Raw genomic sequence first — 26,122 nt, forward strand, 5'->3', positions numbered from 1 at the left:
AGAAAGCCAAAACCTTTAAAAATTAAAGACTGATCTAGCAGTTCTACCTCTGGGCATATACCCTAAAGTTTAAAAGCGGGAACTCAAAGAAATACTTGTGTACCTATGTGCACAGCAGCATTATTCACAATAACCAAGGGGTAGAAGCAACTAAGTGTCCATTTACAGGTGGTAGATGGACAAAATGTGGTGTTTTTACACACACACACACACGGGAATATTATTCAGCTTTAAAAAGAAAGGTAATTCTGACACACTACAACATAGATGAACTTTGAGGACACTATATTAAGTGAAACAAGCCAGTCACAAAAGGACAAATGGTGCATAATTTCAATTACATGAGATACCTAAAGTAGTCAAATTGATAGAGACAGAAAGTGGAGAGGTGATTTCCAAGGGCTGCGGGGAGGAGGGAATGAGGTGTTACTGTTTGATGGGTGGAGAATATCACTTTTGCAAAATGAAAGAATTCTGGAGATGAATGGTGGTGATGGTTGCACAGCAATGTGAATGTCCTTGACACCACTGAACTTACACTTAAAGTGGTCAAGATGGTAAATTTGTTTTGTGTACTTTACCACAATTAAAAATAAATAAATTTTTTAAAGAATTAAAGATAGAGAACAGACTTAGAAAGTAATTTTATAAACTTATGCAATTAAGGAAGAACTAATCAGAACACTGATGAACTAAAGTACATGCAACACAGTATCAGTAATTGCATTTTTCAGATTATTACCCACTGCCTTATTTTTCAGATTAGATATATTGCTGCCGATGATTATTTGAAACAGCCGTTAAATAATTTCTCAACCATTAAAAATTTATATCCAGTATATTTACTGTCAAATGTACCTTATTCTAGTGTACTTTCTCAGACATGATAATTCCTCTATTATAGAATAATCTGCTGAACAATTAAAAAAATTAAACTCATGTCAGCAGCACATATCTAAAAAATTAAAAGTAAGGGATGTAGTTGGGAGGTTTCTGGGATGTCAGGAATGTTGTTTATGGCTCTAGGTACAGGTTAAATGGGCACATTGAGTCTGTGGAAGTAAATTCACTGAGATAAACCTTAGTATTTGTAAATTTTTCAACATTTTTTGAAAAAATTTCCACCTATCCCCAATTAAAAATGGTATGGCTTTCTATAACATGCCAATACAAACATATATATTTCACCTACCTCCATAGCCCTCTTTCCACTATAAGGTATTATCTTGATAGCCACCATGTCATAGGTGTGCACATCTCGTGCCTAAAAAAGACAGAAGACCACTATAAAAATTAACATTTATAAACTACCATGTCCAAAAAGATACCAAAACTGATTTTAAAGAACATTAAAAACATAAGTAAATGGATAGCAAAAAGCGTATCAAATTGTCAAGGAGCTGGTACTTTAGAAATAAGAATAATGCATGTTTATCTTTGAATCAGCTAGTTGAGAGGAAAAATATAGAAATTTGAACAGAACTATAAACAAACAAATAAGTGACTAGTACAAGTCTATGCTAGGCCCGTAAATGTCCAAATTTCAATGAAATGGACAATTCTCTAAGAAAGAACTACTAAAATTGATCTAGAGAAGAAAATTTGAGTAAAACAGTGGTGGAAGATTGAAAAGAATACTAATTGTCTTTAAAACTGTGAGTGGAGCAGTTTCACTAGGGGAACTTCCCAGGATAAAAGGGGAGAAAAACGAAAGCTACCCCATTAACTGTAAGGAGGCAGTCTAACCCAACAACTAAACCCTCACAAGCAGCGCAAAATAGAAAGTTAGGTACCAATCTGACTTATAAATGTAGGCAAGGGAACTCTAAATAAAATTTTAAAACCAAATATTACTGGGCATTAAAAGAATATTTCATTTGGATAAAATATATTACCACAGAAATGCAAAATTTTGATACAGGAAAACATTTCATAATTTGCCATATTTTTTTACAAATCAAAGGGGGAAATATATACTTATACATATAAATGCTTAATAAATATTGAAAATGTAGAAAGAGCTCAACTCTAAATGTATCTAATGCAGGGAAGACCAAACTCTTAGAAAACCCACATGGGAAAGGTAATTCCTCCACATGATAAATCATGTCTATTGTAAACAACTATTAACTAGAATTAAAACAAGACAGCTAAAATGCCATCACCATTACTTTTACCACTGCTGTGGAATTTTGATAAAAAAATAAAAGCATAACAGAAACATAAAAGTTAACTCTTTAGAAAATAAGAGAGAGCCAAATTCTCATTATGTGTTAAAAAAAAGATGATATATAAAGAAGGCACAAGAGGATAGCTGCAAAACATTTCAAATGAGTTCAGTAAGAAGGGTTCATCATCTCTAGTCATCTGTGGAAGAATTCATCTTCAATTCAGTCTTTAATGAATTCCCAAAGATAAAATGTTTTAAAATTAGATTATGGTGATGGCTACAAAAATCTAACTTACTAAAAATCTATGAAATGCACACTTAAAATTGGTGAACTGAGAGTATGTAACTTAAATCTCAAAAAAGCTGTTAAAAAATTAGACAAGCAGGTATGCAAATTATACCTAAGTAGAATTCCTTAAAAAAATATATATATATATATATATTCTTTTAAGTGGGTCCTTGGAACAACTAATGACCTTCCAATTTCAATTACTAGCAGACTGGTTAAGGAAAACGTGCACCGCCTAACATAATGGGTGAAGTGGATCTGTCTGCATAAGATCTTGAATATGAATTCACTTTTCCAAAATGTTCTCTACTCATCAATCTGTGAGCCCCTTGATTTCAGTCAATAGGTCTAACCAGCTACATTCTTTTCTAACAGTTTTAATGAGATATAATTTACATAGCACACATTTCACCCATTTGAATGTGTGTAATTCTATAGCTTTTAGTACACTGACAGATGCATGGCAATACTGATCAATATGATACATATATGCAATTTACCGATAACTACAATTTTAGAACTTTCATCACTTTAAAGAGAAACTCCAAATTGTTTCATTTAAAAATGGTTAAAATGGTAAGTTTTAGATTATGTGTACCTTACCTCAAATTTTTTCCCCATTAAAAAAAAAGAAAAAAGAAACCCCACACCCTTTAGCTATCACTCTCCTATCCCTATTCCTCACCCCTTCAGCCCTAAGGAACAACTAATCTACTTTCTGTGTCTCTGGAGATGTGCCCATTCTGTACACTTTGGAACCATATAATATATGGTCTTTTGTGACTGGTTTCTTTCACTTAGTATAATGTTTTCAAGATTTGAGACCAGTGAATGTTGAACATCTTTTTATGTGCTTTTTGGCCATTTGTACATCTTTGGAGAAATGTCAATTCAGATTCTTTGCCCATTTAAAAATTGGGTTGCCTTTTTTTATTGAGTTGTAAGAGTTCTTTATATATTCTAGACACAAGTTCCTTAGCAGACATATGATTTACAAATAATTTCTCCTATTCTATTGTTGTCTTTTCAGTTTTGAAGCATAGAAGTTTTATCTTTTGATCAAATCCAAGTTCTTTTGTTCATGCTTTTTGTTGTCATTTCTAAGAATCCTTTGACAAAACCAAGGTCATGCAATTTTACCCTAAGAGTTTTATAATTTTAATTTTCATATATGGTATGAGGTAAGGGTCCAATTTCATTGTTCTGCTAAAGAGCTGCATTTCTAACTAGCACAGGATAAAGTTCAAAAGAGGGTATACTAAATGCAGTGTAGTCACTTGGAGTAGATTCCAGAAAAGAGCGCAAAGACTGGGAAAATCTAAATAAAGTGTATTTTTTGTTAATAGTATCAGTGTATCAGTGTTGATTTCTTAGTTTTGATAAAGGTTCTGTGGTTATGAAACTTGTAAACTTTAAAGGATCTGGGAGAAGATTATAGGGTAAACTCTATTATTATTGCAAAATCTGCAGCTCTAGTATTACTTTAAAATAGTAAGTTAAAGTGACTGCAATTTATTAAAATCCAAACGCATTAGTAATGATGATTACATTAAAATTAAATCAGATTAACATGAGATTATTTTTGCCTATCACACACACACACACACAAAAACCAACAGATAAATATTTAATGTCCACAGTCATGTTTCTCTGTCCCTTCAGGATTACGAGTTGTGCTTACTTACCATGTCTTCTTCATCTCCTCTAATCTGGAACAATTTCCTCAACTCTTCCTTGTCTTTTATGACACTGGCATTTTTTGAGACTACACAGCAGTACTTACCTTACTAAATTTGTGTTTGTCTGAAGCTTCTTCAAGATTAGATTCTGGTTACATATCTCTGGCTGAAATACTACATGAGTAATATTGTGTCCTTTTCAGGGTATCATATCTGGACGCATACAATGTCTGTTCATCACTGGTTACAAATTTTCATCACCCACTCAAGGTGTTTGACTGTTTCTTTCCAATGTATATAGTTATAACCACTGTTTCCTACTTTGTATCTAACAAGCAATCTGTGGAGAGATACTTTTAAACTATATAAATATTCTGCTCATCAAACTTTCCCCCTAGTTTTAGCAACCACTGAAGATTCTAGCCCCAAACAATCTTTGCAATGATGATTTCAAAATGCTGGTTTTTCCCAACTCTACCATTCCTTCACATTTATCAGTCAGCATTCTATTATAAAGAAAAGCCCTCCCTTTCTAACTATCTATCCATCCTATATCTGTCATGGAAATTAGGAATTCCTATTTTATTCAATGGGTTATGATCAATAGATGTCTATATTGATGCTCAAATTGTTCCAGATGTGGCCAGTGGGAGCATCTTCAAGCTGGTTCTAGCATCCTCTTGAAAGGTCCTATTTTTCATTTTAAAAGCATTTTTTAAATTTCTGGTTCAAGTTATTCTAAAGCTTATCTTTTATGATCCTTGTCCCCACAGTAGAATGAACCATTACTGCAAGAGCTCTTGATCCATGTAGTGAGGAAACCAAGATCTGAGTGCTAAGTGTGCTGCTTGCTACTAGGATATCAACGCAACTAGGATCTTACAGTCGAGAGAGCTAGGAAATATATATGTCATGTAATTAGTTCATGTTAATGCCACAAATTCCTATCCAATACCTATCTAGTCCCACATGGTTCTTCCTTACATTTGCCAATTTCCTATTTCTATCATTCTTTTCAGTTAGGATCTGAGTCCAAAATGACATCAAAATTATTCACTGCTCAATCTTTTAACACACAGTTTCAGAATTTTCACACCCATACCAATATGAAACAAGTTTACGGAGAAGAGTTCAAGATTTGTTGGCAGTTTCCTCTTCCCAACCAGACAGAGGGTATACACTTAAAATACTGTGTATGGAAGTTACTTATATTAGTTTTGGTTTTTACTCCAATGTGGTTATAGCCCAAATACAGTTGGATTCATTGTTCCTGCTTGCCTATTAGTGACTCCCCCCATACATAATGACAATTTTAACTTTCAAATATACTAAATATTTATTATCAAAAGAGGTAAAACAAGTTATCATTCTATCCTCTTTCTACTTCTTTCTATTCCCCACAACTATCACCATTCTGTATCTTGAATTGTTGGTTGCATGGCATATAACTTGTCTAATTTCATCAAACTGTACATTTAACATATCTGTATTTACTGTATATAAATTACACTTAATAAAACAAGTCAACTAAAAAATACTACTGACACACATTGAATGGCTACATGACAGGGATTTTTTCAACAGGGTTCTCTTATTGGGCCCATTTCTAAGAGGCTGTATATTTTTTTCCTTTTTTATTCTACATTTCTCCACAGTAGTATTAAGGAGAACAATGGGAGAAGCTTACATTCAGACAAAACTGTAACACAGAAAAAAGGTTGTTTATGAAATACCTGTTTTCTGAGTGCCTCTTCCCTTATCCTGTGTCCAATCCAGAAATCAAACAAATATAACCTACATCACACACACACATAAAGCATGCGTAGACAAAAAGACTCTGCAAGGATGTTTATCTAAACAGCAGCTGTCTTTGGGTAGGAAAATTGCAGAGGGAGTTTCTACTACCTTATTTTTACCTCTACTTTACAAATGAGAATTAAGTGAAAAGTTCAAACTGTTAAGAATTTGGAACACATTTTCTCTTTTATTCTTAAGGTACCCATTAAAATGAAAAAGCTAAATCTTTAATACTACCACAATATTAAACATCTATACAAAACTTGTTGCTGAGAAAAAAAAGCATTCTTAATAGGAAGAAATAATGAATGAATAATAATGAAATGTGTGTATGGGACTTTACGGTCAGTGTTTTGTAATATTTGATTCAATAACAATGTAAGTCATAAAACTGCTAAAGTAGTGTAAACAACATGGAAATTAAAGCCGAATATCTTTCCCATTTTTTCAATAATCTAAGAAGCTCAATAAATAAAATGATCTCTTTTTATATACACCTAATGCAAGTGACTATAAAATAGACTATTGCCTATGTCTTTTTGTATTACTGATTTTTACTCTGCCAGGACTGGATATTAAATAAATGCTGGTCACTGACATTACGCCTTTAACACTTACAAAGAACACTGTTCCATAGCCTCCCTGGCCAACTTTTCTGAGATCTGTGAAGCGCTTCCCTGGATCTTCTTTGGAGAAGAGTTTTGCAATCTCAGGGTCCTTCAGGCTCTGTTCTTGGATAGTTGACCACATCCTGCTGGGCAATCAGCTGGCTGATTCTAATTTTATGCTGCTCTCCCAATCCTTGGGAAATCGGTATGAATGAAGCCACGTTGGCATAAACAATTGGAGAGAAATAAGAAAAGAAAAAAGGAAAAGCAAAAGTTGTTAAGAATAATTAGTATATCATTTTCTGACTACATATATAAAATTATCTTAGACATGGAATTTCACTGAAAAAGTGTTGCCTACTAGTGCAGGGGTCTTAAACCCAGCTCATCATCACAATCACCTGTGCTGCTTTTAAAAAAAAATTCCCAATATACATAGTATGTAAGTACATACTATACATACACTTCTAAAAATTAGATAAATCTTTATGTACTGGAAGGCTTTCTGTATCAGTACTTAAAGATTTCTCTAACTCTGATGCAATAAGCTCATCAACAAAAGAGATAATGCAGTAGGAAGACCATTAAAAACATGCTCAACAACTCAAAATGTACCCATTATATGTTTCTAACAACAGGAAGATTCCCATCTATTAATGACCTTCAAATGCAAGAAAATAGATAATAGATTTAATTCAGTAAGATTTCTTTTCCTTTCAGATACCACATGGCAGTGTTTAATCAACTCTAACACAGACATTCCTAATAAAAATGCAATGGGAAAAAATAATGAATTTAACATAGATAGATAACTGTTTCCTCCATAACCTGATTCATATTAAAATATGGCCTTATCAAATCTGCTTCATTATGTAAGTAGATATACTATAGAATTCCTTGGTGGTTCTGGTATCAGTTCCTTTATATCAGATTACCAAATTTCAAAAATGGTTGCTATAAATGAGAGGTTTCAGAACCTGGTTCTAGAATGACACTCCCTAGATAGGAATCCTGACAACAATTATTTACCAAACTATGAACTAGGGTAACCTCATTTTCCTAGTCTATAAAATGAAAGAAATAACCTACCTCCTAGAGTAGCAGTGAGGGTTAAATGAGTTAATAAATGTTAAGTGTAGACTAGTACTCAGGAACAGTAAACAGTACATTAAATGTTAGTTAACATGTCCTCCTTAAATTTACCAATTAAAATTAAAAACTCCAAAAATTGATTTCATTAAACTCATAAGGGAAAATAAAGCTCTAGCCAGTTTTTTCCATGCCCAAAGCATATTTTTTAAATTCTTGAATGTTTTTAATTTTATTAATTTCAAAAATTTTTTAAACAACAGAGAATTTTTTAAGCCTGTCTCCCTTTTAGTGAAGTCAACTAAACCAATTATAATGCTTGTTATTAAATATCTAACTACATAAAACACATTTACATATTTTTTGCACTTCCCTAAATTAATACTACATTGCATTAAAAATTCAAATTACTAGTTTGTATTCCTTTTCTAACACTTTCAAGGCTGCACCATATTCTTCACTTTTACCAATCACACTGCTCTGGAAATTAGTTCCCTGGAACAATGCTTCAATTACAATTCTTCCAACAATATGTGACCACAGAAAAGTCATATAACTTATCACTCCTAAAATGAGGAGATTGAACTAAATTCTGTATAAAGTGTACCTATTCAACTTATACACCTGCGAAAAACAAAAAGCCTTCTATGTACCTAAGACCTTATTTAAGAACTTTGAATTATCAAATTATAGTACCTTTATTACAAGCATGACTTTACATAAAATTTTGTAAAAATTTTGAAAGAGAAAAAAACATTACCAAAATGAATACATCTTTAGAATCTTGTGGGCAGTATCAAATTGTATAAATTTCACATTAACGTGTTATATAAAGGAAAAGAAAATTTTATTTTTTTAGAAAAAGAAATCTTACTAAAAGCAGAAAAGACACCAGTTTTGACAAAAACATAAATTTAGAGATTCAAGATGCTCAGCAAGCCCCAAAAGGAGCAAATTCAGAGAGTTTAGGCCTAATAAGGTCAAAACTAAAAATCAATAACAAACAGTTACGTCTGATAAGTCCTAAATATGTCATAATGCTAAAAAGCAAAGATAAGCTAAAATTTGAATGATCACAGAATTCTTATAGAATACAATGGAGGCCACAGAATGTTCAATACTATCTTTAAAGTGAGGAAAGAAAATAAATGCCAATCCAGAAGAGAATCCTTTATCTAAGCAAAAGATTTGTGGAATGAATACAAAAACAATAGAGAGAGAGAAACAGAGAGAGACTTAGATGATGGAAAGCTAAGAGAATCTGACCTCCATTAAGGGAAATGGAAAATATTAAACAAAAGAAAGCTAAAGGCTATATTAATACCAGACAAAATACTCAGAGCTTCAGAGCTAGGAAAATTACAAGGAGTAAAGAGGGACATTATATAATGTTATGATTTCCTTCATCAAATTCTAAATGTATACTCACCTGACAAAAGAGCTTCAAATTACACGAGGCAAAAATTGATACAACTGAAAACAGAAAAGTCTGTAACTGGAACACCACCACCACAGACCAACACTACCAACCAACAGGTCCCAGTGACATTCCAGTATGCAGCCTGGCCACAGAATGTACATTCTTCTCAAGGGTGCATTATGACATACACTGTGAGATCATATACCGGGTCATAAAACTAATCTTAACAAGGGAAAAAATTTCAAATCACAGAAAATGTTTTCTGATAAGAGGGTAGTAAACTTAAAATCAGTAACAAAACAATTAAAAAAAACAGGACCTCAAGTGTGGAAATTAAATACACCCCAAGGTAACCCATGGGTCAATAAAGACATTTCAAGGGCAAAGAGAAAATAAAATGAATTGTGTGAAAATAGAAATAGAACATAAAGTTTACAGGATTCTTACACAGAAATTAAGGCACTAAATCATAGTAGAAAGAAAACTCCAATGAATACTCTAAGCTCCCATTTAAAACTCTAGAAAGAGAAAAGCAAATAAAACCAAAGCTAAATATAGAAGGAAATACTAAAGAACAGAATGGAAATCAATGAACGTAGACAACAAAATCAGTAAAATCAAAAGCTAGTTCTCTGCAGGGGAAAAAAAGTCAATAAAACTGAAAGAACTCTTCCAAGCTAACCAAAGAAAACAAGAGCAAATTACCCAAAAGAGGGCATATCACTATATTCCTAAAGACATTAAAAGGATAAGGAAATACAATAAAGAGTTCTAAACTCATAAATTTGACAAGATAGCTGAAATAGGCAAATTACTTGGTAGTGGTACTTATCAATTACCAAAACTCACTCAAGAAGGAATAGAGAGTTGCCTCTCCCATCCAGATGACAAACTGTGGTGGCTCAGGCTCAGACCTCAAGGAGGCACTGGCCTCCACTGCCTCAGCCCCTGCAGCATGGCCCTCAGTGCACTGCTGACAAAAGAACAAGGCACAGTGACAGTACGGGTGTTGGGGCTGGAGGCGCAGCAGGGGGCATGGGATGCACGGCGGCGCAGGCTGGAGAGCTGGCTGAGCTGAGCGGGGAAGCTGTCACTGGGCGGTGCGGCATCCTCAGAGGGGGCCGTGTCTAACGGCGTTTACCCTCTGCTCAACACTGCCCATGGAGCAGTGAGGCTGACGGTGTTCAGCACACCTCTAGTGGACTTCCTGATTGTAGCTGGAGGCTTCCACATCTCTATTCCCAGATGTAATGACTGGATACTGCCTGAACCATACTGGCTTTGAGGCCTTGAACACACATGGAATTCAGCTCATCTCCCTAGCTGCCCATAAATTCATCTCAGATATTGCCCACGATGCTCTGCCGCACCACAAAATGAAGGGAGTACACTTAACCATGGAGGAGTTGACCCCTGCCCTCAGTGAGTATGACATCAGTGTAAAGAAGCCACACTACTGACAGGATTGGTTTGCAGATGGCAGTGTAAGAGGTGAGACAGAGGCCTCCCCCCAAGACCACATATAGTATGAAAATATAATTAACACAACTAATCCTGAAAGAGCAACAGGAAAGAAGGATCTCTAGGAATGAAAGAGTATTGAGAGAACTGTGTGAACAAACCAAATGGAACAGCATTTGTATTAGAGGGGTACCAGAAGAAGAAGAGAGTGTAAAAAGCAAAGTGTCTTTGAGGAGGTAATTGCTGAAAACTTCCCCTACCTGGGGAAGGAGATGGTCTCTCAGGCCGTGGAGGTGCGCAGATTGCACAGATCTCTAAACACAAGGGACCCAAGGAAGACAACACCAAAACATGTACTAATTAAAATGGCAAAGATCAAGGATAAGGACAGACTATTAAAAGCAGCCAGAGAGAGTAAACAGATCACACACAAAGGAAAGCCCATCAGGCTATCATCAGCCTTCCCAGCAGAAACCTTACAGGCCAGAAGGGAGTGGCATGATATAGTTAATGCAATGAAGCAGAAGGGCCTCGAACCAAGAATACTCTACCTGGCAAGGTTATCATTTAAATTTGAAGGAGGGATTAAACAATTTCCAGTTAAGCAAAAGCTGAGAGAATTTACCTACCACAAACCGTCTCTACAGTGTATTCTGGAGGGACTCCTATAGATGGAGGTGTTCCTAAGGTTAAATAGCTGTCACCAGAGGTAATAAAAATGTACAGAGAAAGAGTACAGAATACGATACCCAATATATAAAGAATGGAGGACAAAGAAAAGGAGAGGAAAAAAAAGAATGTTTAGTTTGTGTGTGTAATAGCATACTAAGTGAGTTAAATTAGACTCTCAGATAGTAAGGACGTTACCCTTGAACATTTGGTTACCACGAATCTAAAGTCTGCAATAGCAATAAGTACATACCAATCCATAATCACCCTAAATGTAAATGGTCTGAATGCACCTATACAAACATGACTCAGAAATGACATGATCATATTCAAAATGGCCAGAATAAAATCCAAAATTTACTGCACACGGTAAAGCGAACAACACACACACATACACACGCCATTGGAGAATGTGACAAATTCTCAAGGAAAAGAAAAGACAGATGCCTATTTTGAGATGCCTCATGTTGTAATTATCACATAAAGACTTTAAAGCAGCTATTACAACCATATTAAATGTGGTAATGCTTAATACTCTTAAAAGTTGGAAAGACTAAACTTCTAGCAGAAAAATAAAAACTATAAAAAAAGATCCACGTCGAGAAATTTAGAACTGAAAAATATAATTACCAAAAATTACAAAAGACATTGCATGGGCTCAACCACTGAATAGAGATGATAGAAGGGTCTGTAAACTTGAAGATAACAGAGCAGCAGAAATTACCTACACTGAAGGAAAGACAGGAAAAAACATTGGAAAAAATGAACACATCCTTAGAAACTTGTGGGACAGTATCAAATTGTCTAAATTTCACATTATAGGTGTTCTATAAAAGAAAAGAAAGTCTTATTTTTTAGATAAAACAATTCTTACTAAGAGCAGAAAAGATCTCAGCTTTGACAAAAATGTAAATTTAGAGATTCAAGATGCTCAGCAAGCCCCAAACAGAGCAAATTCAAAGAGTTTAGGCCCAATAAGGCGTAAACTCAAAATCAGTAATGAACAGCTAGGCCTGATAAGCCTAAACATGTCATAATGCTAAAAAGCAAAGAAAAACTAAAATTTGAATGATCACAGAATTCTCATAAAATACAGTGGAGGCCACAGAATGTTCAATAGTGTCTTTAAAGTGAGGCAAGTAAAGAACTGCCAACCCAGAAGAGAATCCTTTATCTAAGCAAAAGATTTGTGGAACAAATTCAAGAATAATAGAGAGAGAGAGAGAGAGAGAGAGTTAGATGATGGAAAGCTAAGAGAATCTGACCTCCATTAAGGGAAATGGAAAATATTAAACAAAAGAAAGCTAAAGGCTATATTAATACCAGACAAAATACTCAGAGCTTCAGAGCTAGGAAAATTACAAGGAGTAAAGAGGGACATTATATAATGTTATGATTTCCTTCATCAAATTCTAAATGTATACTCACCTGACAAAAGAGCTTCAAACTACACGAGGCAAAAATTGATACAACTGAAAAGAGAAAAGTCTGTAACTAGAACACCACCACCACAGACCAACACTACCAACCAACAGGTCCCAGTGACATTCCAGTATGCAGCCTGGCCACAGAATGTACATTCTTCTCAAGGGTGCATTATGACATACACTGTGAGATCATATACCGGGTCATAAAACTAATCTTAACAAGGGAAAAAATTTCAAATCACAGAAAATGTTTTCTGATAAGAGGGTAGTAAACTTAAAATCAGTAACAAAACAGTAAAAAAAAAAACAGGACCTCAAGTGTGGAAATTAAATACACCTCAAGGTAACCCATGGGTCAATAAAGACATTTAAAGGTGAAAGAGAAAATAATATGAATTGTGTGAAAATAGAAATAGAACATAAAATTTACAGGATTCTTACACAGAAATTAAGGCACTAAATCATAGTAGAAAGAAAACTCCAATGAATACTCTAAGCTCCCATCTTAAAACTCTAGAAAGAGAAAAGCAAATAAAACCAAAGCTAAATATAGAAGGAAATACTAAAGAACAGAATGGAAATCAATGAACGTAGACAACAAAATCAGTAAAATCAAAAGCTAGTTCTTACCTAAGACAGGCACAGTCGCAGGGGGGCCATCAGGTGAGAAATTGGGGATCAACAGAGGTAACGCTTAGAACCTCCCCCCCCCATTCTGAGAGAAATCTTCTGCATACATGGATGTTTTATTGCCCTTGTCTAGCTTGGATTAACACATAGTCTACAGGCACACACCTGATCATCTACATTTGCCCTCTTACAACACTAAACTATGTTTTCTACCTTTATCTTGTATCTACCTACCACTTCAGCATTTTATTAAAAATAATAATAATAAAGAGAGAAATGTGGTATCCACATATAAATCAAGTATAAAAATCAACTGAATATTCATATTTGAACTGACTGTTTATAGTTCATAATGTATGAGCAAAACCGAAAGCCTCTGTGATGACTGCCCTTGTAATGTTCACCATGTAACTTATTCATTATGTAAGAATTTGTACTCCATGTAAGAACTTGTTCATTATGCTTCAGAAGATTGGAGACTGATGAAAATTAGGCTTGGGGTGGATTAATGATTGTGCATTGAGCATTGACCCCCCTATACAGAATTTTATTGTTGTTAACAACCATTTGATCAATAAATATGAGAGATGCCCTCACACACACACAAAATATATATATATATATATATATATACACTTCCAATTGTAAAATAAATAAGTAACCGGGATGTAATGTATAGCATAAGGAATATAGTCAAAATATTGTAACAACTTGGTATGGTGATAGCTGGTACCTAGAATTATCATGTATATAAATGTTGAATCACTGTGTTGTACACCTGAAACTAATGTAATACTGTGTGTCAACTACCCTTCCATAAAAAATAATTATCTAAAAAAAAAGAAAAAGAAAACTGTGAGGGTTGATAAAGACCTGAAGAGTGCTTTCAAATACCAAGATGGTCATAAAGGATTAGTTGATTTTCTCCTCTCTTCGAATCCTGTTCTCAAATGCAGCCTCGTGTTTTTCAACAAGACAGTGCTGGTTCTAATCTGGGGGCACCAGGGAAGAGACCTCAGGGAAGAACAAATTCTTCCCTTAGATGAAGACTGTGTACAGGCCAGCTGTGTGTCTGTTGGCTGGACATGGTCCTTGGAATTTTGCTGCTTGGTTTGGACTCTGAATTTCAAAATGATGGCAGAAAATAGGAAGACAGAAGTTCTATAAAAGCAAGAAGAAAGGCACTACAGCCAACAGATGACTAAGAGGGACCAATAATAGTCTTCCATCACTGGAGAAATATAATGGTCCCAGGGAGAGTAATTAGATAACATAAAAAGGATTCTTGGGAAGGAAAATTCAGACTCTCAGGAACATTTTCTGCACGTCAGAACTTGTGAAATAGTGTTCTGAGAGAAGAGGCAGAAACTGGCTTAAATGAATCATGGAAAGTCAAATGAAAATTGAATGTGATAAAACACTCCAGCTGGGCATCTCCAATGTAGTTCTTGAAGATGCATTTGACAAGACTTAGATTTAAGAAAGATTTTGAATTATAGCCGTGAGAATGACCAAGGTGTTGCTGCATGGAAAACATGGATAAATCTCATTAAGTATAATGTGAAATGGAAAAAAGCTAGACAGAAAGATGCACACTGTGTGATTCCATTCATGTAAAGGTCCAGAAGAGGTAAAACTAATCTATGTGTTAAAAGTCAGTCATCATAGTTGTCTTCGGGGTATAGTGATTGGGAGGAGACACAAGGAAGATTTCAGGGGTGCTGGTCACATTCCGTTTCTTGATCTGGGTGCTTTTACGTGGGTGTGTTCAGTCTGCAAATAGTCATTGAATTGTACACTCATGATTTGTGCATTTTTCTGTATGAATGTTATATTTCAAGAAAAAGTTAATCAAATAAAGGTTTTACCTATGAAAAAAAAAAAGCTAGTTCTTTGCAGGGAAAAAAAGTCAATAAAACTGAAAGAACTCTTCCAAGCTAACCAAAGAAAACAAGAGAAAATTACCCAAAAGAGGGCATATCACTATATTCCTAAGGACATTAAAAGGATAAGGAAATACAATAAAGAGTTCTAAACTCATAAATTTGACAAAATATAGCTTTAATAGGCAAATTATTTGGTAGTGGTACTTAATCAAGTACCAAAACACACTCAAGAAGGAACAGGGAGCCCTCCCTGCGCGGGCGCGCGCACGAGCCGTCGCCGGTCTCCGGCGCGCGCTCAGCGGGGCGGTTGACTGGGAGGGCGGCGCGGGCGGAGCGAGCGGCGAACGGGCTGCCGAGCTGCCCGTGCACGCGACGGGGTTGGCATTGGCCCGAGCGGCCGGAGGCGGCGCGGTTACGCATCCGCCGCGGGTGACGCAACTGCCCTGCCGCGAGGCTGTGCTCGCTGCCATCTGACAGCGCCCGAGCGGGGCGCCGCCTCGGGGCCGTGACCTTGGCGCGGAGGGCAGACTGGTAATTCTTGCTTCTGAGAGTGGAGCAAGTGTGCGGTGACATGGCCCAGGGGAATAATTACGGGCAGACCAGCAACGGGGTGGCAGATGAATCACCGAACATGCTGGTGTACAGAAAGATCTGGACTTCCTGCAGTGAGGGGCAGCCAGCCTGTCTTCCAATCTTCCACTGTGAGCGGGAGCTGTGACAGCGGGTTTTGCTGTTTGCTTTGTCTATTCACGTTACAGGACATTGACTGTTTACACTGATTATGTTACTCAGGTGGTTGTCCAGTCCTGTCTCTTATTTTGATTTGCCTTTGTAGACACAGCTGCATTTTAATTTTATACATTGTTGCGGGGGGGAGAAGGTTTGTCCCCATCCCCACCACCTCTTTTTTGCTGCCACAGTATTTGAATGCCTCAACACAAGCACTTGTCACCCTCCAGAACTGTAGGTTTTCCCTCTGACCTCATGAGACTCTAACCTCACTGGGAGAAGACGCATTGTCTCTCCATTCTATATTCCAGTGCCTAACACAGAACCTGGAATTTATGCCGTCAATTAATATTTACTGAACACATATTATGAAATTAACAGGTTGAGTCTACATAAGTAAGCGTAGCCCTTTTTAAAGTGTCCAGACACCTAGTTTGGCTTAACCACTCTGGTCAAAGGACCAATCACTTAATGCATCTCTGATGTCTGTCACTTAAGTGAGAGAAAGAACAAAGGTTAACCATTGTTCATATTACAGAAATGTCAAAGTGGCTTCTCTATTCACTCTTCTTTTTATTCAGTACGTGCTATGCTAAGTCACTTGGGAGTAACACTTTCTGCAATCACCATAGAAGACTGTCCAAAGGACATTTATATTGCACTGGGGAGAATAGAAAGGCTTCCTGGATAAGGTGTTGATGAGTTTTTAAAGACATCTTGGAGTTAGTTACTTTAAGGACACAAGGAAGGTATTTAAGACATCAGGAACAGCATCTACAAGGGAGTCAGCATGATGTACGAGTGGAAGTACAAGTAGTTCAGCATGGCTGGGAAAAAGGCTAGGATAGTAGTTAGCTTCTTTTGGTCATTTAAAGCCTTTTTAAAACAAATTATATTATAAAATGTTTTCTTAAAGATATTTAATAAGTGAAAGGAGGTATCATGTTCTTTCTCTTTCTTTTCATCTACTCTTATTAAGGTTAAAACTTTCTATAATCCGGTAGTAATACATGATCATCATGGAAACTTGAACAACATAAAAAAAATAAAACACCACCTACAATTCCTCCATTCAGAGACACTACTGCCATTAACATTTGGTCTATTTTCTTACAGATTTCTAAAATACCAGTGCTTAACAGGTACTGTGAACAGTAATATTTTGATATGTTCTAGTATTTTCCTTATCAATATTTCATATCTACATCCTATGGATGTAGAACATGGGAAAAATCAAAGTCAAGTAATAAATCATCATTGAATGGCTTTGATTTTAGAAAGGGAGAGAAGGTTAACATTTATTGACATCCTGCTAGATTTTTCATATTTAATGTCATCAAGCCAACCAAGTTAAAGTTGCTCCAGTCTGGAGACATGCCTATGATATGATCATGCCTACATGGACTTCCTGTTATAGGTCTGGTTGTTCACTTAATCATTTAAACAATGAATCATTTGAAAACTCACAGATGACGCAGGTGTCTTACTTGAGTAATTTGTAGATCAGTGCCCTTCATTTCATCTGTTTCTACCTTCTGCATTAAATAAAGTTAAAGAGCATGCATTTTAAAAAGGGGCAATCCTATGCAGCCTTTTATAAATGAAGCAGAAAATGAATAACCAAATCCTTACTGCTTTATAATGATTAAAGAGTAATAGAAATATTGATGATTGTTGTAAAACAACACTCCCATATTAAAAGTCCTCATGACACTTAAGTGCTGGAGACTACATACACGTGCCTAATACTTTAAAATACTATCAAATATAAGAACTGTTTTTTTCTGAAGTGGAGAGCTCTTTGAGGCCATGTACCTGATATATGGCAACCAAGTCTTGTTTTATGTTTAATGCAAAATATTACAGATGTGTTTAATTTTGTTGTTCTTTTATTATGTTATTAAAATTGACATAATTCATCAAAAAAAAAAAAAGAAGGAATAGAGAGCTGCCTCTCCCATCCAGATGACAAACTGTGGTGGCTCAGGCTCAGACCTGACTGCCTCAGCCCCTGCAGCACGGCCCTCAGCGCACTGCTGCCAAAAAGAACAAGGCACAGTGACAGGGCGGGTGTTGGGGCTGGAGGCGCAGCAGGGGGCATGGGACGCAGGGCGGTGCAGGCTGGAGAGCTGGCTGAGCTGAGCGGGGAAGCTGTCACTGGGCGGTGCGGCATCCTCAGAGGGGGAGATTTGAAAGCTAAAGGAAATCTCAGGAATCAAGCTCAGCTCCCGTAACTTACAGAAAAGGAAACAATAAAAGGAGGGGGGAGGGAGGCGTCCGCGCGAACCCGCCCCTGGGAGCGGCGGTCGCCCCTGCGCCGGCTCCCGGCGGCCTCCGCCGTGGGTTCTCCGGGTGATGCAAACTCTCACTTCCCGCATCCGCTCCCCACAGAGGCCCCGGAGCCGGCAGGAACCGGCGGCGCCACCGGGCCGCGCGCCATGGGCAACATCCAGAAGAAGCTGACCGGCAAAGGCGAGGGCGGCAGGCGGCCGGAGCGAGGCGCGCCGCGGCGGGCGCGGGCGCCAGGGGCCCGCACGGACAGGCGGGGCCGGGCGCGGGCCTCGGCGGCGGCGGGCAGTACCCTCGGACACCAGGGCTGCGGAGGCGGCGCCGGGGACCCCGCTGCCGCCTGCGCGCCGACCGAGCCCGGCGCCCTGCCGCTGGGCCCCGCCGGCCTGAAGAGCCGGGGCAACGAGCTCTTCAAAACCGGGCAGTTCTCGGAGGCGGCCCTCAAATACTCGGCGGCGATCACACAGCTGGAGCCTGCAGGAAGTGGATGTACAGATGATCTGAGTATCTTATATTCAAATAGAGCAGCATGTTACCTAAAAGAAGGAAACTGCAGTGGATGCATTCAAGATTGTAACAGGGCTCCGGAACTTCATCCATTCTCAATCAAACCTCTTCTTCGACGAGCAATGGCCTCTGAAACTTTAGAGCAGTATCAGAAAGCTTATGTGGATTATAAAACAGTGTTGCAAATAGACTGTGGAATCCAGCTAGCAAATGACAGTATTAACAGGATTTGCACATGTTCACTGGCACCACATCTGTCAGTGGAAACATATCTGTTGTTTCTCCTCAGGAGAATGGATATCTCCATGAGCCTGCTAGATATTTGCGTTATATGCCTTTTAAATAGACACTCATCTAGGATGAGTATTAATTTATAATGCTGAAATAGCAAAGAATTTGGATCTAATTTATATTATGACCTATGTTTACCCCCTGAGTGAAAATGGGAAGAAATCTGTATATATTAAATTCCCCTGCATATGCTTTTCTCCCTGGCAACACATCTCTTTTCAGCCGCTTCCTCTCTGCTGAATAACAAGAATTTTAATGGATCTGGATGGACCAAGCTGGAGGGAGAAGCTGTTGCCCATTCCTGCTGTGCCCTCTTCTGTGCAGCTGCGGGCTTGGCAGCCTACAGCAGAGACACCCCCAGACCAAGTGGGAGATGCCTGCAGCCACCACCAAGAAGGCACCACAGATGAAAAAATGTTTAAAATTCTTAAAGAAGAAGGAAATCAATGTGTAAAGGATAAACACTATAAAGATGCCCTCAGTAAATACAGTGAATGCTTAAACATTAACAACAAGCAATGTGCCATTTACACAAACAGAGCTCTCTGTTACTTGAAACTGTGCCAGTTTGAAGAGGCAAAGCAGGACTGTGATCAGGCACTGCAGACAGATTACAGGAATGTGAAAGCTTGCTATAGACGAGCTCTTGCTCATAAAGGATTCAAGAACTACCAGAAAAGTTTAAGCGATCTCCATAAAGTTCTTCTACTAGACTCAAGTATTGTTGAGGCAAAGATGGAACTGGAAGAAGTAACCAGATTCCTTAACATTAAGGATAATACAGCATCACTCAATAAAGACAAGGAGAGAAGGAAAATCGAGATTCAAGAGGTAAGTGCAGGCCATGAAGAGGAGCCCTCAAGGACCTCAGAGGAGGTCGCCACAGCCAGCCTTGCTCCTGAAGAGGGAGACCCAAGCGATGCACCACGGGAACACTATGAAAAGCTACTGATCACTAAGCCTAACAATGCCTATGAATTTGGTCAGGTTATAAATGCTGTCAGTACTAGGAAAGATAAAGAAGCCTGCGCACACCTTTTAGCCATCACGGAACCAAAAGATTTGCCAGTGTTGTTGAGTAACAAACTTGAAGGCGATATATTCCTCCTCCTCATTCAGTGTCTGAAAAACAATCTTATCGATAAAGATCCCTCATTGGTGTATCAGCATCTTTTCTATCTGAGCAAAGCAGAAAGGTTTAAGATGATGTTGACACTAATTAGAAAGAGCCAAAAGGAACAAATTGAACAGCTCTTTGATGACCTCTTAGACACACCAAATGAGCATTTTACAAGATGTACAGTTGCTAAAGTTGCAATATGAGCTTTAAAACAAGATTATTGTTAGATTTCTTCCATGCTTCTATGTGCTCCAGTAATGCTAATGAGATGGGTATTATAATAGAGTTGCATGGATAACCTGGCTTAGAAAATATCCTTTGGACTATAAAATATTTTACTTATTTTTATACATAGAACATGTATATTCTACAATCCACTTTTTTATTAGTTATAAATATTTTCTTATGTACCAGAGCTAACATCTTTATATTTAATAATTATATTTACAACTGTTAAAATACATTTTAATTTATATTCTGCATTTTCTTTTAGTAACATTAGAAATTTTAGCTAAATTACATTTCTTTGAACTGTGAATGTGTCCTCAACTTTGATAGAAATATATTTCTTTAAAATTCATTTTTAAAAGTGAAAATCATTAACAGTAATTTCTACACCACCTATATTTCATGCTAAGACATATATATATATAAATCTCATTTTATACCTGTACGGATTACAGTCTGCTAAGATGAATTTCAACATTTAAGTCTATAATATGAAATGATTATTAAATAAATTGTGATTATCAATTTAGAGCTCTAAGAGGAACATATTTTTTCTAATATGAAAGCATTGCTTAACAATTAAGAAAAATTGCTAAAAATTTCTACTACTTCTTACTAGATTTTAAAAAGCTACTTTCCCATATATAATGCTTATATAAGCAGTAACAAAAGAACCACTATATAGAAAAACTAACTAAGCCTGGGTTTCTGTTTGAAGTGTCACCCCCTACATTTTCCCAAACATTTCAATGTCTTCTCCTACAAGCATGACCATATTTATTCCCTTAATGTAAAAGGGAAAAGTGAAGAACTCTTATTATATTGAAAGCTCCTTTTTGTTAACTGGGTCAAAATACAAGATCTTTCTTAAAATAAAGCATTCAAGTCTCAAAAAAAAAAAAAAAAAGGAAGGGGGAGGGAGACGGAGATAGAGGGAAAAAGACCTAAGTGATTCATTCAGCTAGGCATTAAATGATAAATGTAGGATACTAAATAATTTCCACTGGTACACTTGCCCCTGGCCTCTGCTCAGTCACTGCTGTTCTAAAGACCACCTTTCTTCACAATCAATTCACCCTAAGCCACTGGCAGACATCAACAAGACAAAATATACTCCTAACCATGCACTGAATGCTGAAGAAAAGACATTAATAAATATTCCTCTGAAAAGAATGTATACAGCTCTTTCTTACAAGTTGAAAAGCATAGGGATAATACTTCTCCTTTAGAACATGAGGTTAAAAATGGAGTATAGCCTCAATCAGGGACACTACCAATGCTCAAATTTATTTCAATTTTGGACAATTATTTGCACTCAGAAAAGCAAAGTTGTATTTCTGTTTACCTTCTGAATATCTCAAAAGCATGTCTTGGGGCTGGTGGGATGTTGCACTTTGGTGTGGCTGACGGAGTGGGCCAGTATCCTGTCATTAGCACCCGGACTGTGAGGTCAACACCACCTAAAGATACTTGTGCAGAAGAGAAAGACATATGCCCCCCAATTAACTAGGATTAGTTACCCATTCCACATTCACACATTTGATAGAGTTATCAAAGTAGTTAGCTCCATGTCCAATATCTAGCACATAACTCTTCTTAAAGGTTAGACCCATCCCAGTGTATTCCAAATTTTAACTATCTTGGCAAATATTTATCATCATTGCTTACGTTGTTGGCTTTATAAAATACTAATCAAAGGATAACTCTATGCATGTGAACAAAGTCTTATTGGTGTCACTGAGAAGTGTAAAATTTTGGCTTGTAAGCTAATTTACAGATAAAATATCAAGGGACCATATGTCACCATCATTTTAAAGAAATTTCTACGATAGTATCTTTTATCTCAGCTTTTAAATCTTTTAAACCATCTTAACATACAAACAACTTACTTCTAATATCCTATTCACATTTCAACTACATTGACAAAACTTGTTTTTTACATGTAGTTCACATTTTAACAACCTCTCTACGGGACACTGTATATACAGTCCTACATAGTAGGTGATCTAAATATTTGTATAATGTGTGACTACCTCCAGAAAATATACATTAGAAATACTGCCATGATTATTTATTCTTTGAACAAATTTAATTTTTAAGTAAGCAATAAAGTGTATCAATAGGAATTTTTAAGGGGGAAGTATTATCTTTATTATTGATAATCGACAGCTTGTTCTAAACTATTACTCCATTTTTATCTAACCTTCATGATTTGGTGATAACAGATTCTTAAAAGAGAGCAATTGAATCTATAACATAAAGAAGTATTCCACAGTCAGATTTCTCCCCACATATCTATTAATTGTTTACTCCACTTTAGAAAAACTGCAACTAGAAATCTTAGATGATGCATAGGAGAGATGATCATAGCAGAGATTCTCAGAGGATGAAAAGAGTAGGTTGGATAACTGTATTTGTCAAAATTGGGGACTGGGAGTGGGGGGTCACAACTTGATTCGATACATCCTAGACAACGAAGTCTTTTTAATCTTTCTCCCATATATCCACACAATTTCTTAACATTCAAGTCTTTGCTCAAAATGTCATTTTTTTTTAAGGAGGCCTTCCCTAACCACGTTTCCCTGTTGCAGATTTCCTCTGCAGCTCCTATCAGCAGCTAAGGTACTATGTTTATTTATCTGGTTCATTATCTGTCTCCCAGAACAGAATGTAAGCTCCATCATGGCAGGATTTGTGTCTATTTTGTTCTGCTATGTATACCCACTTCTACAACAATGCTTTGCACAGAAAACACTTGATGAATTACTTGTTAAATAGAAGGAAAAAAAAACCTTAAAGAACTATTACTAGAAGTTTGTATCATCTCTTTCTAACTATCTTAGCAATATTTTGAGGCCACTCAGCCTATATTCAGATAGCACATGACAGGGGCAAATACACAGACAGAGGTACCAGAAAAGTCTGTTAGGATCTGATGTGATTTGTGATATAAACAGAAATATGATTGTAAGATGATTTTCCTTACCCTGTCCCTGTTTTAAAAATAAAAACAGAGGAAAAAATGGACAAATACTTAAATTTATTACAGCTTAAGATTTATCTAAATAAAATATACCACAATTATTATTAGAATTTCAAGAAAGTACTTATTTTTTGACTTCTAAAAGAAAGTGAAGAGCCAGTGTCTTGGTATATTTCAACAGACTGAGAACCTTTAAGAAAGTTACAAAGAATCATCAGCTGCAGGATTGGTGATATTTTAAAAGAGCTCGAAGATTTCAGAAAGCTCAAGATCTGTTTTGATTAATCTGTCACTTTTCATCAAATCTGTCTAATGCAGATTAAGGCTTCAGAAATTTAGAGCTTAAGGTCCTTAGCATAAACAATTATAAAAAAGCCAATAATTCCTTGTAAATAGTGGCTTTATAGTTAAGTGGAAGCTGCAATCAAATTAGCAGAAAAAACAGAGCATCTTGATAAGTACTCTCCTTACTGTAGTTAACAAATTACTAAACAAATACTCTACCAGAGTGAAAGATATGTCTGAACAATCAAGATTTAAGTCTGGAAAACTCACAAACTTTAAACAACTGAAAGGCAAACAGATCTGATGAAATCATTATGTTGAATAATCATTCTCTCCCTCTTTTTAAATGAGACAACCCCAGCAAAGTAGTCAAGAGCCAAGAACCTAATTTTCTTGTCAAGGGGCCTTCAAGATCACAGGCCAGGTAATTTTCAACAATACTTAAAACAGTAAGGGTGTTGAACCTTCCCTTACAGGTAGTTTCAACAGAGTATTTATTCCGACTAGTTGTCTCCCTGTAGCTCTTAATATATGTAAAGTTAGTTGAAGAATAAATATGAACAGAAAAAAAACTGAATTACATGAAAATATATATCAATATATTAGAATAGAGTTACAAATCCCTAACAATCTAAAAAAGACAAAAGTATCTAGGATCATCACATTATTCAGTTTCTCCCCACCCAAATTTCTATTTACCATAGACTTTTATCTTTCCTGCTTTCAGCCCTTCTACACTACAAATATGAGGCAAATCATACAACTATTTAAAATAGAGAGGGACCAGAAGTCCCAGTAATGCCTTAATATATATAAATGCCCATTTCTATAGAATTAGGTATTTTCATATATTTTACTTGTGAAGAGACTGTGGAACCAGTAGAAGTGATCTCATATTTAAATATCAGAGGAAAGATCTCCAAATTTCTTTCATGGGTGTGACATGTCTTAATTACAAAGCAGTATATACTATTTGAGAGAGAAAATGTCAAAGAAAAGCTGGAGTTCTCTAAAACTTACGGTTAAAGGTGAAGTTGAAAAACAGTAAGAAAGAAACAAAATTCTGAACTTCACTGAATCCTCACAAAACTCCCGCTGGACTCCAAAGCTGTACAGATTCTAGCTTACTGCCTTTTGGGAGTCACAGTACAATCACATTTAAAATGCACTGGTGTCAGTGTTTAATATTCAGTTCGTCAGACGTCAGGCCCATTTAGGCTGCTCTTACAGATGTGAATGAGGAGACTGAGGCATAGGATAGCGGGGCAACAAGTCTTCCACAGCACAATGCTGGGTGCTGAGGGCGAGTGAAAGCAAGAGCACTAAAACTCAGGACGCCTGCCTCAGCCCATGATACTCTCCGTGATCTAGAATGGTTATAACAGCAGAATCATTGTTCATTAAATTTTCAGTGCATTCCTTCATGTAGGGAGGATAAACTTAGTTTTAGAAGAGTAAGAAATAAGTATTTTAACATTGATAGTTAGAAGAAGAGCTTATATGGGGGAAAATGATTTTTAAAGCACTCAGACAATACATATATTGTCTCTCATGACATTTAAGGAACCAACCCCAGCAATTCAGTTCTGATAATGGATGAAAATGCCCACTGCAGAAGACTACATGAGCTGATGAATAACAGTGTCATATACTTTAAACCAATGTAATATTATGTTATCAACGATACTTTAATTAAAAACAAAAAGACTATACAAGAAGGAATTTCATTTAAAAGTAGAAATAAGTGGAGAATCTTACCCCGGTTGTCTGTAGATGTTGCCTGAATTCATCCATAGTTATGCTTGAGATGCTCATTTCCCTAAACATTCCTTCCAGTTTTGATGTGAACTGACATCCACATTCAGTCTATGGAGGAAAAACACAAATACACATAAATAAATGAGGGACTTTTTAATGAGAAAATGTACAAAGAAATAAACTATTCCACGCTACTGCCATCTTTTCTAAATCTTTCCAAGAGTTGCTCTATGAATAACCCAAGGATTCTATTTTATAATGTAGATTCCCAGACTCTTTCAGATTCTGATATACCTCCCTGATGGTAGGGCCCAGAACTCTGTTTTTAACAAGCATCTCAGGCGGTAATGGGTACAGGTAGTCCGGACCACAGTTTGTGAAACAGAACTATACGGTGATGCTCCCCATTTCCATGAACATGCCCTGTCACATCATGACAAATAACAGCCAACTGTGAATGCCCCAGAACCTGAACAAAAGTATAGCCTGGTCAAAAAAACAAAATCTACCTTTGCTAATTAAAAAATATTTTAACTAAATTAAGTATTTTCTAATAATATGCTACTAGTGTTTAATCATGTGGTAAACATTAGTTCGTTGGACAGACTCCATTCCATCTTATGTACCCCTTACTTTTCATTTAGATATCATATTTTTTTCAGAGTCATCAGTAACACTTTTATTTGTGAGAAGTCTCCTTGCCAAGTGTTGCTTATAATAACATTCAAATACATCTTTTTCTTGCATCAACCTTAAAAGGACCATTGCCTTATCCAATACTGTTTCTACTTCTTGTTCTGTTTGCTG

At 36.5% G+C, this 26,122-nt stretch overlaps 2 protein-coding genes and 1 pseudogene across 2 annotated transcripts in view; 2 read left to right on the forward strand and 1 right to left on the reverse strand.

The window, feature by feature from the left end:
• LOC130678862 (serine/threonine-protein kinase TAO1-like) overlaps window positions 1-8,357 on the reverse strand; it is a 57,822-nt gene extending 49,465 nt beyond the window's left edge. The window contains 2 exon segments of the mRNA XM_057497751.1: window positions 1,193-1,264; window positions 6,554-8,357. Coding sequence (XP_057353734.1) covers window positions 1,193-1,264; window positions 6,554-6,685 — 204 coding nt within the window. The 5' untranslated portion in view covers window positions 6,686-8,357.
• A 308-nt stretch (window positions 8,358-8,665) lies between these two features.
• Window positions 8,666-10,810, forward strand: LOC130682811 (transcription initiation factor TFIID subunit 10-like; annotated as a pseudogene).
• A 7,035-nt stretch (window positions 10,811-17,845) lies between these two features.
• On the forward strand, window positions 17,846-21,166 carry LOC118911236 (sperm-associated antigen 1-like). The gene is given in 3 exon segments (XM_036883026.2): window positions 17,846-18,881; window positions 19,186-20,233; window positions 20,235-21,166. Coding segments are annotated over 3 exon segments (1,674 nt in total). The 5' UTR covers window positions 17,846-18,292; the 3' UTR covers window positions 20,272-21,166.
• Window positions 21,167-26,122: the final 4,956 nt, after the last annotated feature.

This window comes from Manis pentadactyla, chromosome 3 (genome assembly GCF_030020395.1).
Source record: "Manis pentadactyla isolate mManPen7 chromosome 3, mManPen7.hap1, whole genome shotgun sequence".
Classification (NCBI taxonomy): Eukaryota; Metazoa; Chordata; class Mammalia; order Pholidota; family Manidae; genus Manis; species Manis pentadactyla.